General features: G+C 34.2%; 1 protein-coding gene across 2 annotated transcripts in view; it reads right to left on the reverse strand.

Annotated features, from left to right (window-relative positions):
- Mdga2 (MAM domain containing glycosylphosphatidylinositol anchor 2) overlaps positions 1 to 19,474 on the reverse strand; it is a 666,956-nt gene that overhangs the window by 203,990 nt on the left and 443,492 nt on the right. For both annotated transcript variants that reach the window (XM_090345038.1, XM_090345037.1), the window contains exon 4: positions 8,917 to 9,113. In XM_090345038.1, coding sequence (XP_090201164.1) covers positions 8,917 to 9,113 — 197 coding nt within the window. The remainder of the gene's footprint in view (positions 1 to 8,916; positions 9,114 to 19,474) is intronic.

A 19,474-nucleotide genomic window follows, 5' to 3' on the forward strand; every position in this document is an offset into this window, starting at 1 on the left:
GTACATCAGCCTGACAATGAAATTGAGTTAAATATAAGCTTTATAAAAGAGTTAAAAATGCAACAAAAGGGGAAAAAACAGAAAAGCAAAAAAAAGAACCACAAACACTACAATAAATCCCCTCTTATTTCCATTTTTTAGAGTTCATTTTGACAAGCAACATTTTCTATGATCATATGCCTATGGCTATTGAGTCCTTGTCTTCCTCTCCTAAGAACATCCTTCTTTAGCCTCACTGGGTGAATGTATAGAGTTCTGTGTAATTTATCAGGTTCAAGTGCAATATTTTTTATTTTTAATATCCATTGGGTTTACTTTTAGATTTATAGGGACATTCTAAATTAATACAAATAAGGAAAGTCATGTAACCTGTTTCTTTGGGGTTCAGCTTACTTAATATAATTTTTGTCAAGTTTTTCCATGGGGCAATGCTATTTTTGTTCTGATGGAAGTCCAGAATTCCGTTGTGTAAATATATCATATTTTCTTGATCCATTCATCCACTGAGGGGCATCTGGGTTACAAATACCCCCAAAATAATTACCCAAGTTAATATGCTAATATGGTAAATCATTATCTAAGTTATTCCATGTTGAGAAGTAAAGGGGCTTGTTTAAAATTTGCTGAATGAATATAAGCAATTATAGGCAGAATTATGAAATATTTCAGCATTATACAAATAACTCACCACATCCAGGGAAATAAACAATAGTTTTTCTTTAATATATTTAATTTAGAATGAAGGGGATACCACACGCATATGTGGATGATATACTTACACTATCAAGTTATAAGTACCCATAATATATATATATATAACTTATACTTTACTATATATAAGGTTTAATCATAGAGCATTAATTTTAATTTTATTTAGTGATCACCTAAATTTAATACTCTGTAATTTGTGGATGATTTCTGTTGAACTCTTAGATGTTAGAATTTCTGAATGTCTTTCTGCTTGTGAATTTCTATGATTTGTTAAAAGAAATTTTGATTTGATTATTATCTAATTGTATAATTGCTCTAGTTAGCCTAATTAAAACTAATTATGTAATTGATGTAAATATGTTCAGTCTCATAATTAGTTTGTGTAATTGCAGTATACAAGATGATGTCATAAACAGCAAACATGGCAAGTGAATATTTGATTTATAAAATTGAAGTGCACTGTTATTAAACAATTACAAAATAATTTTAAACAAATGTATTTGATTTTTCAATAATTTTAAAATGAAAAAATAAAAAGGATGCTGGTATTTATTAGTCAAAGACCCTTATCAATATTCCAATTCCTATAGTTGAACACATATTCACGGTCACGATTTATGCTACATTTACAATAGATTTAAAAATTTTTAAATAATTATTTTATTTACTCATTATTATCCTCAGATATTGGTAAAAGTATAGTCTTTCATTTTTATTGGTTTTTGCAGTCGAGATGATACAAACATATATATATATATATTCATTGTTTGCCTATGTCTTTCAGTATTAAAGAAATAGTTGTATGCAAAGTGTAATAATTCCTCTTAGGCTTATTATGTTCTTATGCTTTAGTATCAGCCTCAGAAACACAAACTAATTTCATTCTGGAAATATTACCCATAAAAACTTCTCAACAAGATTGCTTTTCACTCAATAGTGTTGTGAGGTAAATATTCCATTGGAATTGATTATTGCTAATAACCGTGTATCCATGCCATACAGTATAGAAATTTCTCATCATTTGAGAAATTATTTTTATTAAAAAATAAGGCATTATTATTGTACAACATTATTCACAATGTAATGTGCTTTAAAGAAGTTTAATTCTCTTACCCTGAAAGAATAAGAAGTCATATGATCCATAACCTGAAACTTTACACATTATTGTCCTCAACTTCCTTCCAGGCTTCTCACTACACTATTGCCCACATATTTCTGTTTTTTTCTGGCCAATACAGACATATAAAATCCATGGAGACAAAGCTTTCCTTTTGTATTACTTACACATGCTTCTTTCATAGGAGCATTTAGTCTGTTTCAAAGGTGAGTTTTACTAGGTATGATAATCACTTTTCTTTCACTCTCCTTACATATACATCAATAAAACTAGGTGGAGAGGACCTTTGCTAAATATCTGCAAAAGATTTGCACATGGTGGATATAATTTGCTTAACTGGACCTTATCTATCATGATATCACATAGGTCATAGGCTATAGATCCATGGAGATTAAAAATAATCATTGAAGTATTCAGCCTTAGTTCATATGTGCCCTCCAAAATTGATGTTAAATGGCATTGTAATAGTATTGGGGAAGTGGAACATCTAAGAGCTTATTAGATCAGAGTCTCTTTCTTCACAAATTAATGAATGAGTTTATTATAGTAATATATAAGTTAATCATGGAAATATATTTTGTTATAAAAATGCACTTTCTTCTCACCTCTGGTACCATGCTATGATGTAGTAAGAATGCTCTCATTAATGCTTACAGTTTAATCTTGTACTGCTTAGCCTCCACAACTCTGAGAAAGAAATTTCTTTCCTTTATAAGTTAACCCAATTTGTGTTTATATAAAACAGATTAAGTTAGGAAGCCTACAGAATGGGAGAAGATCTTCACTAACCAAACAACGGACAAAGGCCTCATATCTAAAATATATCAACAGCTCAAAAAATTGAATCACTCCAAAACTAAACTCCAAAGAAACAACCATCACATTAAAAGATGGGCCAAAGACTTAAAGAGAGTCTTCTCTGAAGAAGAAACAAAAATGGCCTATGGACACATGAAGAAATGCTCAACATCTCTGGTCATAAAAGAAATGCAAATCAAAACAACTCTAAGATTCCACCTCACTCCAGTTAGAATGGCCAGGATCAGGAAAACGAATAACAACAGATGCTGGAGGGGATGTGGCCAGGAGGGATCACTACTACACTGTTGGTGGGAGTGCAAACTCGTTCAACCACTATGGAAAGCAGTATGGCAGTTCCTCAAAAGACTAAACATAGAGCTCCCCTATGACCCAACAATTCCACTACTTGGCATTTACCCAATTGTCCAGAAACAAGGACATACTAAATCTACTAGCACAATGATGTTCATCGCAGCATTATTTATCATAACAAAGAGATGGAACCAGTCCAGATGTCCCTCAGTTGATGAGTGGCTCAACAAGATGTGGTATTTGTACACAATGGAATTCTATGCTGCTGTCAGAAAGAACAACATCGCCCCATTTTTTAGGAAATGGAAAGACTTAGAAAAAATCATATTAAGTGAACTAAGCCAGACTCAAAGGAACATAGGCCCAAGAGTCTCCCTCATTTGTCATAACCAGTAGAAACCTTGGGCTCTCCTAGCAGAGATTTACAGTAGAACAAAATCTAGAGACATAAGGCCAAATAATATGACACTAAATGTAAGGACCTCCAGGATAAGGAAACAAAAGCCATACAATGAGTGATTGTTGTCCTTAATGTACTATGTTATCTCTCATCTCTTTTACTATCCTTTGGTTATATCATATTGTTACAAAATTTCACCTTGTTATCTGATATATTTTACATGTGCTTAATTGGTTATTTGAAATTGGATAGGGAAGGAGTGAAATAAAAAAGAGCAGGGGGAAGGGGGAGGGAAAGGGGATCATGTCATGAGAAAGGGTATCAATGTTTGTGAAGTAATGCACCTTCTGTCTGGTGAATATAATGTAACCCTTCTATTAATTACAATAAAAAAATAAATAAACAGATTAAGATATGTGCTAATACAAATATGACTAACATCAAAAAGTTTTTCATAATATATGTAAAGCAACTTGAGAGGAAAGATAGCTGACGAATACATTAAACCCAGAAAATTGATAACACCTAATAAAACACATTTAAGGCCATTAGAAAAGACTAGCATACAATACAACACTGAAAAATAGTCCCATTCCACTACTAATAGTGAAGTCTATTATGAAGGCACAAAAATCAATTGTATATATATATATAACACAGCCTGTCCTGGGGTTGAACTCAGGACCTGGACTTTCTCAAAGCTAATGCTTGACCACTTGAGCCACAGCTCCACTTCTGGCTTTTTCTAGCTATGTGGACTGAGAAATCACACCCGTATCTTCATACATACTAGGCAAGCACTCTACCACTAGGCCACACTCCCAATTGTGTAAAATATTTTACCCAATTTTTTAACTTGAGTAAACTGAATATTGGTAAAAAGCTTTCTTCTACTATAGCTACTTCTTCTTTATTATTCTCTTGTTTAAAATGAGTTTAAAATTGTAATATATTTGTTCCATAGCAGCCACAGCTACAAATGCAGGCATTGTTTAAAATCAATCAAATTCACAGGTGAATCTGTTCTCTTATCTTTGTTACAAAGTGCTTTGGAACTTGGCATCAGTCCTGGATTCCTCAGTAATTGATTTGGGTGTTTTTGGTCATTTACTCTATTTTAAAGCAACTCTGATTAAAGTGTAACCCATCATTAGTGAAACCTAAAAAAATGAGCAATACTAGCATCTGTATGATTACACTTTTCTTGAAGAAACTGAGGATTCAGGTGGAGTTTCAACACAATAGCCAGAAGGAAACCCTGGCAACAATCAGTCTCATACTGTGTCTCACGCAGTGGGCATACACTGTTCTCTTTATTGGATCCTTCACAGGTCTTACCTAGAAAATGGTCAACAGGTTCGAAATTAAATATAGCAAAATAGATCCATGGATGGCATCATTCTCCTTTACACTGCACTGTTTCTATAGTGAGTGAAGCGAGAGTTATTCCGGAGTTGTCAGTAACTAGGAGTCAGTGCAACTCTTCTAAGGCTAAGTAATTCAGACATCTCCATCCGTATCCTGTTCTCTCTGACACACATTTGCTCAGAGTCAGGCACTGTTGGAGCTATTTAAATGACAGACTATTTATAGTGAGCTCATGATCAAATCCAGAAAAAGAATAATTTGATAGTTCCAGACTATGCAGGGGGAAACAAAATCCAAAAAGAAGTATGAAAGAGAAGGATGGTTCTTCACATGGGTTTTGGGAGGGAAGATCTCTTGGAGTTGATGACACCTCGGTGGAAAGATGACTCCTGTCACAAAAGTTAACAAAAAAGGATGGCAGGCTTCTCAACTTTCAGACTTGAGGTGTATATCGACAGGCCAGAGCTCTCCAGGGATATGGTGACCAGAAGAGTGCAGTAAGCTGTAGCTGGAATCAGGTAGGTCAGCAAGAAAAGGGCAGGTCCAGCTAGATGTTTTCAGTCACCAAACATTCTACACATTGGAAGGTCAAGGTGGGGTGCTAACAGAAATAAATACTTAATCAGCTTCCTACTTTTAAATAGTCATGCTGAATATTTTGAGTTTTCTGCAATATAAAGTCTTGATTACAAGTGAGGAGCCTGTTGTACTAGTCTATGTAGAAATAATACAAATTGTGTGTATGGTCTGATTGGGATACATCTATCCTATGTGGTATGTGATCATGTGTTCTGTAAAGAAAAAAAATGCACTGTCTATTAAAAGCAATGATTTGTAGTGATTAAAAATTTCCATAGACTGAGGCTTGTATGTGGCTAAGAAGCTAGCAAGAATATATATATATATATATATATATAAATGGTTCAGAAAGAAAAACATGACTAATCAGAGCAAAAATAAAATTTAAATAGAAGCTGCAATTGCATGCCACTGGCAATGATGTACAGCAACAACATAATCAGAAACACAGAATTGAGGGCAGGCATTGTGCTCATTGTGTTAATCCGAGCTACTGGGGAGGCAGATGTACGAAATTATGACCAAGCCTGTCCCTACGGCAGGAAGTGTGAGACTTTCTCTAAAAAATAACTAAAGCATGAAAGGCTGAGATGTGACTCAAATGGCAGTGTGCTTGCTAAGTAGGTAATGCAATATCTTCACAAATAAAAGACCATAGAATTGCAAAAATTAAAGTTTTTTTCTTAAAGATGCATTGTATATTCATTTATCTCAATTAGGGAAAAGAAGGGGAACAAGACTAAGGACAAAGGACAAACCAATGCAACTGTGATACTCATAAGACATGTTGGGAATGAACTTTACAATATGGAAGGAGGAGATCGGGGAAGAGGGCAAGTGGGAAGAAAACATGCTCAACAAGAAATGTACTCACTACCTTATGTATGTAACTGTAAGTCTTCTGTACATTACATTGACAATAAAATTCAATATATAAAAGATGTGTTAAGATAATTACATATAATGCTGCATCAAACTAACAGCATTGCTAGCACAATTGCTAGTCAAAGATGAAAAATGACTGTAATATGCAGTAAAGTCTGATGTACTGATTAAAAAGGAGGCAAAAATATTGAAACATTCTAAGTTAACAAATTGTTCTCTATTAAAAGAAAGGAGGAAGAGAAAATAATCGCTGCTTTCGAAAGGGAGAATCAATAGTTACTAGCTGAATGTATCTTGTATAACAATTTTTGAAAATTGCTTAAAGCAGAAACAGACAGAATCAAAGGAATGCATGATATGTTCTCTTCAGCTTGTTTTTAGAACTTTCAAACAAGTTCTTAATTGTAATAGTGTAAAACATTTCCCCAAATTTGGATAAAGCCCAGGTCTAAACCTGCAGGCAATTGGATCCTTCTGCAGATGAGAGATAGGAAATTATTCTGTGGTTATTAGATGGTGACAATTACTTATGTTTAAAAGAAGTTCATGACATGAGAAAGGGTATCAATATTTGTGAAATAATGTACCTTCTATTTGGTGAATATAATGTAACCCTTCTATTAATTACAATAAAAATATATGAAAAAAGAAGTTCAGAAGAAATATATAATCAAAATTGTAATGATGCTTAAAATTTTAAAAATAAATATGTAACGGAATTGTTAAATACATAACTAGGTGATTGTTGGGATGATGTTGATTTTTTCTTTAAAATTTGTTTAACTGAAAATCAACTTAATAAGAATTGAAGAATGGTTTATAATGCTGCAACCTGCTGGCCTGAGGCAAGGGAGGGTTAAATGGAAGCTCATTGTAATAGCCTCTTGTGATAGACTCACTGCTACTTCACCGGCATTTATATTTGGGCAAATTATAAGTTACCACACCTCTGGCAAAATCTAGATCACATTTTAAAATTTATGATGCACTGCAAAACATTGTTTTAATACGTGTACAACTGTAATATCTGCATATATATCTGACAGTACTGAATATTCACTGCAGTCTTCCCAAGCTAATATCTAAAAGTTGTTAATTAATTAATCTAAGAGAGTCACGACTTCATACTATATGAAGAAGTATTCTTTATTTTGTTTTGTTTTGTGTGTGTGTGTGTGTGTGTGCTGGTTCTGGGCTTGAACTCATGTCTGGTAGTAGTTAAAACTTGAGCCTTGGTCTGTTTCTGAGCATATTTTTCAGGTTAATTGGAGATAAAAGTTTTATGGACTTTTCTGTGTGGGCTGGCTTTGAACCCTGCTCTTCAAATCTCAGTGAGTAGTTAGGATTACAGGCATTACTCTTAATGGCTAATAACATAAAATGTATTGCTTAGAAATGTGCAAATTTAAGGTAATATTATAAGAATATAATTATATCAATCCTTAAAGCTACCAGGAAGAATATTTATAATATTTTAACAGAACTTCTATATGTACCTCACTACAGACATAAATATGTTGCAAATCAATATATAGCATGCTTTTGGACAATTTAATCACTTTTATTCATTGTTTTGAACATTGGCACAATTATTATTTTTAATTTAGAAAAGGTTGGTTTTTTTTGTTTTTTTTTTTGCATGTCCTGGCTTGAACTCAGGGCCTGTGCATTGTCCTTGGGCTTTCTCAAGGCTAGAGCTCTATCACTTGAGCCATAAGACCACTTCTAGCTTTTGCTATATATGTGGTACCGAGGAATCGAACCCTGCTCTAGGTGCATGCTAAGCAATCACTCTACCACTAGGCCAAACTCCCAGCCTCTATTTAAAACTTTTTCTTTGTATATCTTTCTGCTCTCAAAAAATTCTTATAATGGTTCTCAAATATTCATATGAATTCCAGTATCTGACTCAAGACTAATTTACTGTTCTTGGGGCATTACAATACAATACACAAGAGTATTTCATGTTAGGGCCAGAAGCATAGCCTACTGGTAGAGTACTTGCCTCACATGCATTGGGTTTGATTCCTCAGTACAGCATACACTGAAAAAAAAATCCAGAAGTGGTGCTATGGCTCAAATGATAGAGCTCTATCCTTGAGAAAACCCAAGGACAATGCCCAGACCCTGAGTTCAAGCCCCAGAACTGGCAAAAATAAATAAATAAATAAATGAATATTTCATGTTATAATCAACCTAGGTGAATATAATTTAATTTTTCTTTGGATTGACTCATTGGATATTTTCATTTTTTTTGTATAACTAATGTTCTATATCTAAACTAAATAGAAAACAAAACAAATTAAAGACAGATTGTTTTTCCTAAAACCAAAGCTAAATATAATATAAATAGAGGTCAAATGTCTCCATTTCAGTTGTTATTGAAAATTCAGAAAGTAAAATGTCTCCTCTTAACCAACATTTTCCATTAAAACCAAACCTGTCATCAAAATGTATAATTACATCCTGTTTAGAGAAATCTAGACTAATTTGTGCAAAAAGACATAAATTAGCTTACATGAAGCTAACCCTTCCCCACTCCTACTCTTGTTAAAATAACTATCAGCTAATTAAACAAGTTACCTTTCATCTGGCAGTTGGAGCTTTCAGTTGAACACAGTATGTTTTTGTAAAGGGCAATGTTTGCAGAAACTTTCTTTTCAAATAACTATAACAATAGCTATAACAAGGGTGGCTGAACTTGGAAAGGACTGAAGGTGAAGCATTATACTTTAATACTTACCTGGGTAAAGAAGGGCTCATAAATCTCAACGCCTTTATCAGACCCTTGAAGTAATACCTCCTGGCCACGCCTCCAGCTATACCGCACGGGTGGATTGGAGTTGGCCACACAGCGGAGAAACACTGTTCTCTCATAGTAAAACTGTTCTTTAGCTTCGCCTATACTCTGATGGACAGTAACTACTGGATCATCCAAATCTAGGTAAAAGAAAAACAAACAAGGGACAAGATAATGAGTTATAAAAGTTCTAAATATTGCCAGTGGACACTCATATTTTAACATGATGTTCTAGCTTATCAGTAGGTTCACAGTTTTTCCAATTATCTTATTGAACCCATTTATAAGAAATTTCCTAATAGAGACAAGCAAAAAATGTGAAATTTATTTAATTCTGCTCACTAGTGAGACAGAAAAATACACTGCAAATATCCAACTCCTTGTCAAGAGGCCTATTTCACCATTTGCTTTAATCCGTTTTTTTTAAATGATTATCACTATCTTATATTATGATGTCTACTAACTATTATGGTCTTTGTAGTAATAAAATATGATCTGAACCTCTTCAATTTTATCCTCATCTTGGATTCCACATCCAAGGCTTCTAATTTGAAATGTGCTAACAGAAGGCACTGTTAAAAGGCGTTGCTATTTCTACTGCTGCATATTGGAAAACTAGGTGCCATTTCGCTGTGTTCTAAATGACTGTGCACCACAGTGCCTACCATTTTCTGGAAAAGGCCAATTTGTAAATATCTTGGGTTTTATGGGTCATACAGTCATTATTTTAACTACTTATCTCTAATGTGTAAGCACCCAAAGAATGTAGGTAAATGAAGGAAGATGAGTGCCGCTAAATTCCAGTAACACTTTAATAGAAACACAGGCATTACCAGCACATTTTGCTAATGGGCCACTTTGCCAACCTCTGATTTAGTGTATTCTAGGTTTTCCTTAACAGAAGAAGAAATGAGCAAGTATACTGGCGCTAGAGCAACAACAAGCCATTAGTTCCATTTAGTAGATGCTTACCAAGTGTGAGGCAACCAATTGCTATTAATTATCATCATCAACCTGCTTTATCCCTGTTAGCTTTATAGTCACAACAATGGTTTAAATATTTTGATCTTCAAATTGCTTATCAGTAAAGTGATTTCTTATGATTCAGGCTGTTGAAAGATTAAAGCACATAAGACACTGTGCACATCATACTCATATAAGCTAGTTTTTACTATTAATAAATTCTTTTTATTTTTGAGTCTCATTTGAATAGTGGCTTGTTGAACCTATGTTTTCTTTTTTCCTTTGCTCTACATGATAATGCACTCAATTCTCATTATAAATAGGTACCCATGAGTCACTTAACCATTCAGGGAGGTTATCAAACACTTTTCCATGAAAAGCACTTTTTTATGAAAGTAAAAAGAACCCTACTGTATTTATATAGATATGAAAAAAACCAAGTTCATGAGCATATGCTACCCTGTATATTTAAATGATGTTGCTCCTTAGAAAAGACTCTTCTGAAATGTGAAAATAACAAATGTTAACACAACTAGTAAGGCAATAGATACATTATAGGATCAAACAGGAAAACTAAATCCAAAATGTTTCCATTTTTAGGAAGTTTTTTCAAATGTGTATTGTTTGACAGTCTTATTTTGATTTCTAGTTTTGCAACATTGTGAGAATTTTTTTCTTCCAACATTAGAATCTTTTCACAGTTATCTCAAAGGCCTCTAATTTTAGTGGTATGAATTTACAGAACAACTGGTACATTTTGGAAAAGATTAAGGAAATTTCAGTTCAAACTCATTCTTGCTGTCCTGGAATGTTTACAAGATATGTCTATTATATATATTCATTTGTTCAACTATTAGCTCTCCATATACAAATACAAACCTGGAGGAGATTGACTAGCCAAAATCAACTTTCCTGTCTATCATTTGTAAAATATTTTTCTTTCTTGTTTAACATAATATTCTTCAATCACAAATGTTTTTCAGAAGATATCATCTACTAAGGAACAAAATTCTGAAGTCAAAACAGTCAAAGACTGAAACGACTAAGAAATAATTGACTGATGACACAAAATGGTGATTTTCCTAATTTTAGAATAGTCTGTCTATCTATACATCCATCTATCCATTCCAGACTTTCTTTATCCTGAGTTATTTTCTTGCTAAGCCCAGTCAAGAACAGACTAAACCTAAACAACTATTTAAACCTACTTTTTCTTGGTTTGGATGAGGTTGAGGTCACTGGCCTTCTGAGAATCTAATCTTGTGACAGCAGATTACTGAACATTCTACTGGCTGAATTCTCTATCTAATCTACTCATCTTTAAGATTTTTTTTCCTACTAAAAGTCTTGGTAAATTCTTTTCCTCTTTAGACACAAAAATTAACATTCTTGAATAATATTTGTTTTACACAAAGGGATATTATGTATAATATTCTATATATGAAGGTTTACATCTGCCAAATAAGATAGTTTAGTAATGCATACACACATGTTAAATACATATTTAAATATATACTGAATACATATTTACTATATAAACCTAGAGAAATTTAAAATATGTATCTGTATTTATGTGTATGTGTGTTTGTGTTAGGGTAGATTTCTGAGAAAAGAGAAATTATGAGATGCCACATCCCTTGGGGGTGTGGGTATTATTTTGGCCTTGGGTCAAACAAGGCTGGAGAAATAGTCTATCACATGATATAATAAATACATTTGTATCCACTTCCCATATAGCCTGTTATCTTGTATTGATAACTTTGTATGGCCTACAAATAATGTTATGAATATCCAAATGACACTAGGGAAGAAAAGAAAGTGACTCACTTCTATGGGGAATCATGTATGGAGAATTAACCAGGGGAAAGTGAACAGTACTGTAGTAGCTAGAAGAGTCTAGATAATTAGGAGGGGAATGAAGCTATGAAGTCTCCTCAGAGCTAGAATGCCCTGAGGCATGTGAGCTAAGCTTTTCTAAACCTATTCCCATCCTAGCCCATCAATCAGTTATTCAATTGCTGTTACTTCTTTTAGGAATTATGACTTTGGAGAAGGCCAACTCTGTAGGGCTGAGCACAATTTGTACAAAGTCAGTTTGCTGTTAGCCATCAGCTACAAAGACTTTCAGGAGCTAGAGGAACAAACCCTGAGAGACTTGCCTGAACACTTCCTATCCATTCCTCTTCCTATGGCTATAGGAGACGATTATGTCTGCACAAAGACAATCCAGGATTCTGGTTATTTTCCCTTTCTGGGACACTTTAAATAGGAAATGCATTGGGATCGTAATAATACTTGTTTCCTCATTTCCCACACTTGTTAATCTTGTGATCTAACTTCCAAAGAACCTAGAGCTAAGTTACAGAGAAATTGAAGATTTTGGTCATCAAGTTCTTCTCAAAACATAACTGATGCACCCATTTCTTTACTTCCAACACTGGACAAAAGCATATGATAAAGCTGACTCAGTAGAACACCTGGGAATTTAACACATTCTTTTCCCCACCTTCTTGATATTATTTTCTATTTTTCCCACTTTTATTTTTTATTATCTTTTAAGTCGTTGTACAAGGAAGTTGTCATTTAATAGAGCAGTTGATGGATGCAATTGATCCATGTTACCCCTTTCAACAAACTCTATTCCCCTGCTCTGTAACCACAGTCCTATCTCCAGCATTGCTGATGAGATGGTTACTCCTGCCAGGATGGTGACTTTATCTGTTATTTCCTCGTTTGAGGCCCTAAAGTCACTGAATAAAAGCCATTGGCTTAAAGACTAATAAGAATCTCATTATGTCAATTAATAAAAGCTTTTTACCCTTTCTGGGAACTGGGATCTCAAAAAACAGGCAGAGCCTGGAATTGCGGGAAGAAAAGAATAGATTGTCTGAGTGGGTCATTGGATGGTACGAAAGCCACTCCTTAAATCTTAGAGCTATGAATGCTATGGAAGAAAAACATTTTATAAGAACAGAAAGTGATTTAGAATTTATTCTTACCGAGAGTCCCTATAAAACTTCACGGATCCTTTAAAAAGACATCCTGTCATTCTAGTAAAATGACATCTTTCAGTGTACTATATGCTATGAAAATATTCCCACTGCAGAATCCTATGTGAGCAGGTCACAATGAACCCTAAGTATAACATTCCTCAATTCATTTTAGGAAACCATTAACTAGTATATATACTAGAGAAAAATGTGGAGTTTGGGTGAGCAATAATGTTGCAGGATGTTTGGGAGTTCTAAATGGGCCAATCTATTAGTAACTCCATGAATAGTAAAGGAAATTGATTCCAATATGTTATTTTAACAACCATGTTCTTTGAATTTAGAGGGAACCTAAAGATTTCTTTCTGAATAAGAAAGTTGACACTTGAAACCCTTAAAGACAGAGGCCAATAGTTTCCTTAAGAGTATGACCATAGTAGTTGAACAGTAGTAAGAGGGCTGCATGGAGTTGTGGCACTGTTAATTGAGAAAAGTTGAATGAGCGAAGTAAGTTTCTGAAAGGTGGGAATTAAGGAAGTTACTCCAGAATCTGGCAGTAGGGTAGACATTGCATTCATGGTAACATGTGGTATCAAAATGAGAGTTGGTGAATTGTTTGTGGATCGTGCTGAATGTCAGGACTCCATATCTCTTCCTCGTATCCAGAATGAGAAGCCTGGGACTTAGATATGGATTTGGGAGTCATCAGTATGCTTTGTGGGAAATGGAGTGTTCAAGGAATGTGCTGAAAGAAACATTTTAAAGGGCCAAGGGGAAATCTCCAGAAGAGTAGCAAACATACCTACAGAGAAGGAAAATCTTTCTCTAAAAATAAAACAGAGGAAAAAAGAAAAAGCAATGTAGAGTCAAAACCAATCAGTGATAAAATAAAATTTTAAAGACCTTTCTCTGTCATGGAGATGATGCAAAAGGGAATAAAACATGAAAGGAGGTCAAGGGAAGAACTGATCTGGGAAGTGACTTTCAATTTGGTAAGTAATAAGTCACTGGTAACCTTTGCCAGAGGCCTTACAGGACTGACAGTCACTTTCCTGAGCTTTGCAACAGGCAAGTCAAGTAAAACTATAAAAGATCAGAGAACTGGGCTTTTACAAGAGGTGGGAGTACTCAGAAGATAAGTTATGATCCAGATCCGTTTTGATTTGTCCTTGTTGTAGTTTTCCCTAAACTGAGAGATTGTGAGATTATGTTTAGACCCAAATGGGAAGCCATGCTCCTGGATCACAAGTCTGTGGATCTAGCTACTCAGGGGGCTAAGAACAGAGGATTAAGGTTTAAAGTGAGCCTTGACAGGAAATTCAGGAAGATTCTACCTCCAATTAGCCACCAAAAAAGCTGAAAGTGGGACTTGAGCTGTGGTTCAAATGGCAGAGCATTTGCCTTGAGCAAAAAAAGCTAAGTGACCATGCACAGGCCTTGAGTTCAAGCCCCAATATCTACATAGAAGCAATCCAAATAAAGACCAGGCACGAGTTATAAACAAGCAAACAGACAGACAAACGGTAGAGGTGTTTTCAGAAAATGGTCCTAATTTGAGATAGTTATTTCAATAAATAATGGTCATGTCAATAGTACAATTTTAAATGGAATTTTACAACTCAACACTGAGGTTTCATTAAAAAATAAGTAGTTAGGTAGCTGGGCCCTGGTGGCTCACATCTGTAATCCTAGCTACTCAGGAGACTGAGATCTGAGGATCATGGTTCAATGATAGCCCCAGAGAAAAGTCTGTGAGACTCTTATCTCCAATTAACCACCAAAAACCAGAAGTAGCCCCATGGCTGAAAGTGGTCGAATGCTAGCCTTGGGCTGATGAGTTCAGGAACAGTATCCAGATCCAGAGTTGAAGCCCCATGATTGACAAAAGATAATATTAACTAATTTATTTATTTTATCAATAACATCTCTAAGTTTACATTCAAACTCCTCTGAGTTTTCTAGATTACTCCTCCCTAAAACATCAAGTAATATAGGTATATTTAAATAATTTAGGTATAAAATACCTATGTAGGTAAAATACCTAAAATATTATAAATTTATTTCATACAAGCCTATTTTCACTTATTCCCTCTTCTACTGAGGGTCTTCTAGTGACATGAAACTTTTAACTCATTTGCTTTAATGTTATTCTAGGGGATATGTTCAGTGGATACACAGGATTATAATTGCATGAAGAAAGTAATGGATATACTTCTCAAACAGTGTCTTCTCTTCCCTCATTCTCTCCCAGGCCCTCCCTCCCTTCTCACTCATGAGCTGTATAGCTGAATTTCATCACTGTGCAGTAAGCTCCATTGCTGTATGCTTCCAGCCCCTTTACCTCAAATTCTGTGTCTTCCCCTCAGTTCTTCCTAAGATGTACACGTGAACACACCATACGTAAGGGTTAAAGAAGACAGAACCATAAAAACTAAAAAATAAAAAATAAGAGAAAAAAAGGAATGGTGGATGGTCTCATTTCCCTTATCTTGGCGGTCATTTCAGTATGTGTATTATTTTACATAAATATGGGGAGGCACTCAGGCCTTGTGCCTTTGTATTTCTCTCCTAAGTACATCCTCTTTTGCTTTCATTATGTGTGAGTATTTAGAATTCTGTATAACTTATATCCCAGTGTATTTTAGATTTAATATCTGCATATTAGAAAGAACATATGCTGTTTGTCTCTCTGAGCTTGGCTTATCTCACTTTACATGATTTGTTCTAGTCCCATCCAGTTCCCTGTAAATGGCATTATTTCATTCTTTCTAATGGCTGTGTATAGGTAACCTCAACTCATGGCCCAGCATGCACTATGCAATGGGTCTAGGTACTTCAGTTATTAACTGCAGCTGAAGTATGGGGTGTAGTTTCAAGTTAAGGAATCAATTAATCTAAAAATAATCACAGCATAAGCATGTTTTCCACAGGGGTTTATCCCACCATTTGGTCCAATTTTTCTGTCTTTAATCTTTGAATTAAACCAAATGAATCTGAAAACCCAGATGGCAAAGACATGCTAACTACTGTACTGGATGACATTTTTCCTTTGGGCAAGTACCAGAATTCTTAAAATTTCAATGCATAAAATGTGCCATTGCTTTTTTTTTAAGGACAATAACTGTCTCAATACACTTAAAACCAGTTAAATAGTAACAGAGTATGAGTATATTATTTGGAAAATTTATGAACAAGAATTAATGCTATCATAAATACATATATGAAGAGTGAAACTAATGCTTGATTATGGTGATATATACACATCTGTCAATTACAACAACCTGAATAAAATTAATTTGCCAAGATTTTATGAAAAAATAAACAATTATTAAATATATAAAAAATTATCAATAATGAATTTTATGATTAACAAAAGCATAGGTACTTTATGACATTTTCTGGAGCTATCATTTCAAAAACACTTTTTACTTCAGTAAATAAATGGGTAATTTTAAACACATACTGATAAGGAATTTTTTAATCTTTTCCAACATAATTAATTAAGAACAATTAAGAACAATAACTAATTCCTTTCTATAAACTTAAAGAAAATAGAATTCATACAGCCTACTTTCCAAAAAGGCTATCCAAAACATTGTGATTTATTCTTGTGTGAAAATTTGGATTTTACTAATCTACTCACACAAATTACAATGTATTGCATTTCTGCACGGCTTTATGAATATATGTAGCTTGCTATAAGTTCCAGGGCTCTGAAACAATATCACCCTGCATGTAATTCTGGGAAGTTTTAAAGTTTTAATAGGGAAAATTTATGCTACTCTAATATTGACTCAACTATAAAAATATCTTCTATCAAACTCCTTAAACAAGGATTACTAAGTTACATTAATGTTTAAATATATACATGCATATACATACTGAAAAAATTTTTAAGTATGTGTATGTTTATATAAAGAGAAGAAGGTATTGTAGAATGACGCACTAAAATATGTATGTACTCTAGTTAATTATAATTGGTATATAAAACACTATGTTTCATTACATGTTGTCATTATTTTCTTCTTAACATATTCCCATTCCACATTCTTCCTTAACCTCTTTCCTCCAGAGCTAATCCACAGCTAATGTTCTGTGTTTACTTTTAAGCACACATGTATAAAAATATACACATTCATTGTGTTTATGTGTGTGGATGGAGCGGGTCTTTTCTGTTATAGTTTTTTATTAAGATCTTGTACAGAGGGATACCATGGTGTAAGTACAGTAATGAATATCTTTCTCTCTCTCTTTTTTTTTTTTTTGGAGACAATGTCACATCTCCTCTACACTCCTCCAATTTCCCCCTTCCATCCCTGACAGCAAGTTACATAGGGAATTTTCCACAGAGTACATACTGAATAGCATGACTGCATTTGTACATCCTTCCCACCATGATGACTTTAAACTATCTTTACCACATTTTTATCAGCAACATTTAGTTGCATTAGGAACTTACATGCATAAAATGTACCTTGATCAGACTCAAGACATACCCACTCTACTTACTCTCCCTTTTCCTCCTCATTCTCTTCCAAATCCACCTCAGCAAACTTCATTTTTCTATTTCACGCATGTACATCCAGTATTTGGATCAGATTTGCTCTCATTTACTTCCTCCATTGTCCCTGCTTCTTCCCACTAGTACCCACCCCCAACAGGAGTTCCACTTACATCTGCCATTCATTACTTATTGCATTCTACTGGTTCAGAAAATTCGACTGTGGGGTGTTTTACATAAGCATGCACAGTATTTAAATCATGCTAACATCCTTCGTCTCACTTCCCAATCCTATTGTGCCTTTTAGCAGCTTCCACGATATAAATGTCTAATATCTTAGAATTTGTTTTCCACTTAATTTATTATATTTCCCTAAAACTGTGGAATTGTATTAGATCCTCCAAATCTTTTTCCCATTTCCCATTTCTCTTTTTCTCATAATTTACTTAAATTCATAATTTTGGATCTATGGTTTGAGTTATTTCTAAATTTTCATATCCTAAACCATTAATTTTTCTCTCCTTTCCAATTTATTTATTGAATGATTTGATTATGAAATTGTGATTGCTTTAACACTCGAAGACTGCTGCATATGTGTGCATGTGCATTAAAAGACATAGGCTTAGTATGTAAAACTGCTTAAATATTAGATTCCGGCCTTTTAAGTTACTAAAACTTTAATTGTCTTTCTGTTTAATAGGGTGTGCATTTCCTGAACATTTATTACACAACACTGGTAATAAGTCTGTCACATTTGGAGCTCTAGTCTTGTTCATCTATCCCTACTGTAGACACCGTTAAAGGTGTGGGGAGACCCATAATTCCTCTTTATGAGGCAGTGGAAGACTTGACAAAGAGTCTCAAGGCTCTGCGATTATGTCTTTAAGCTCCACGGGCAGGTGACACTGGCCCAGCCTCTTCTCTGCAACGTGTTCTTTCCTCAGCCCTTAGGAGGATGAAACACATATAATGTTGGATCTTCTCTTCCACAGTTCTAATTCCCATCTTCCTGTTATATGAAAAATGAAGGAGCCTTCCATTTGATACTAATCATTTTTTCTTCATGTAAAGAATGCCTATTAAAGCAGGTTGATGGAAAACATCAACATTTAACACACGACAGTTTTGCCATCTTGGATGGATATCAACAATGTATTAGTTAAGCTGTAAATTAAAAACTCATTCCAGCTTATGACATTGCTGTGACCTTTCTGCCACCTTCAATAAGGAAACATATATTCATTTTTAAGGAAAATTATACATATGAATATATATATATATATATTGTTGATCATGGGGTTTGAATTCTGGCCCGGGGGCTGTAACTGAGCTCATCAGCTCAAGGCTACAGTCCTATCCTGAGCCTGAGCATTGTCTCTGAGCTCTCAGTTCAAGGTTACCGGCCTACCTTTGAGCCAAAGCACCACTTCTGGTTTCCTGGTGTTAATTAGAGATAAGAGTCTCACGGACTTTAGTACTCAGGGTGGTTTTGAAACACGATCCTCAGATCTCAGCATCCTGAATAGCTAGGATTATAGGTGTGAGCTACTGTGCCCGACTCAATGTATATATTTTATAAAATATATACATAAAATCTGTGCACTCATATTTTTGTATTATTAAGCAAAAAGATGTAGCAACAGAAAAAGATTTTACCTATTAAACAGTTCTCTATTTGCCAGAATTTAGGTCTACCTTATCTACATCACATTTCTTACAGCATGGCTCTGATTTTTCTTAAATGCTCTTGAACATACAGGGGTAGAGAAGGAATGTTCTCCTAAACTCAAGAGAGAAACTGACATTAGAATTTGCTTGCAAACTAAAATAATATTTACTTGATTGACTAATCCTACACATTTTTCCTATAAAGGTACTTAAACAGTTAACATGTTTTCTAAACTAAAGGACATGAATTGATTTATATTATGTGACTTATGCATCGATTTGGTTGAGATTTGCTTCTATTAATGTTTATTCAGTTGACCTTTCTCATGATAGATTTCTTTCTTGAGTATTTTATTCACTCCTGCACATATAAGAAAGT

Source organism: Megascapheus bottae, chromosome 14 (assembly GCF_031878675.1).
Source record: "Megascapheus bottae isolate mThoBot1 chromosome 14, mThoBot2.hap1, whole genome shotgun sequence".
Classification (NCBI taxonomy): Eukaryota; Metazoa; Chordata; class Mammalia; order Rodentia; family Geomyidae; genus Megascapheus; species Megascapheus bottae.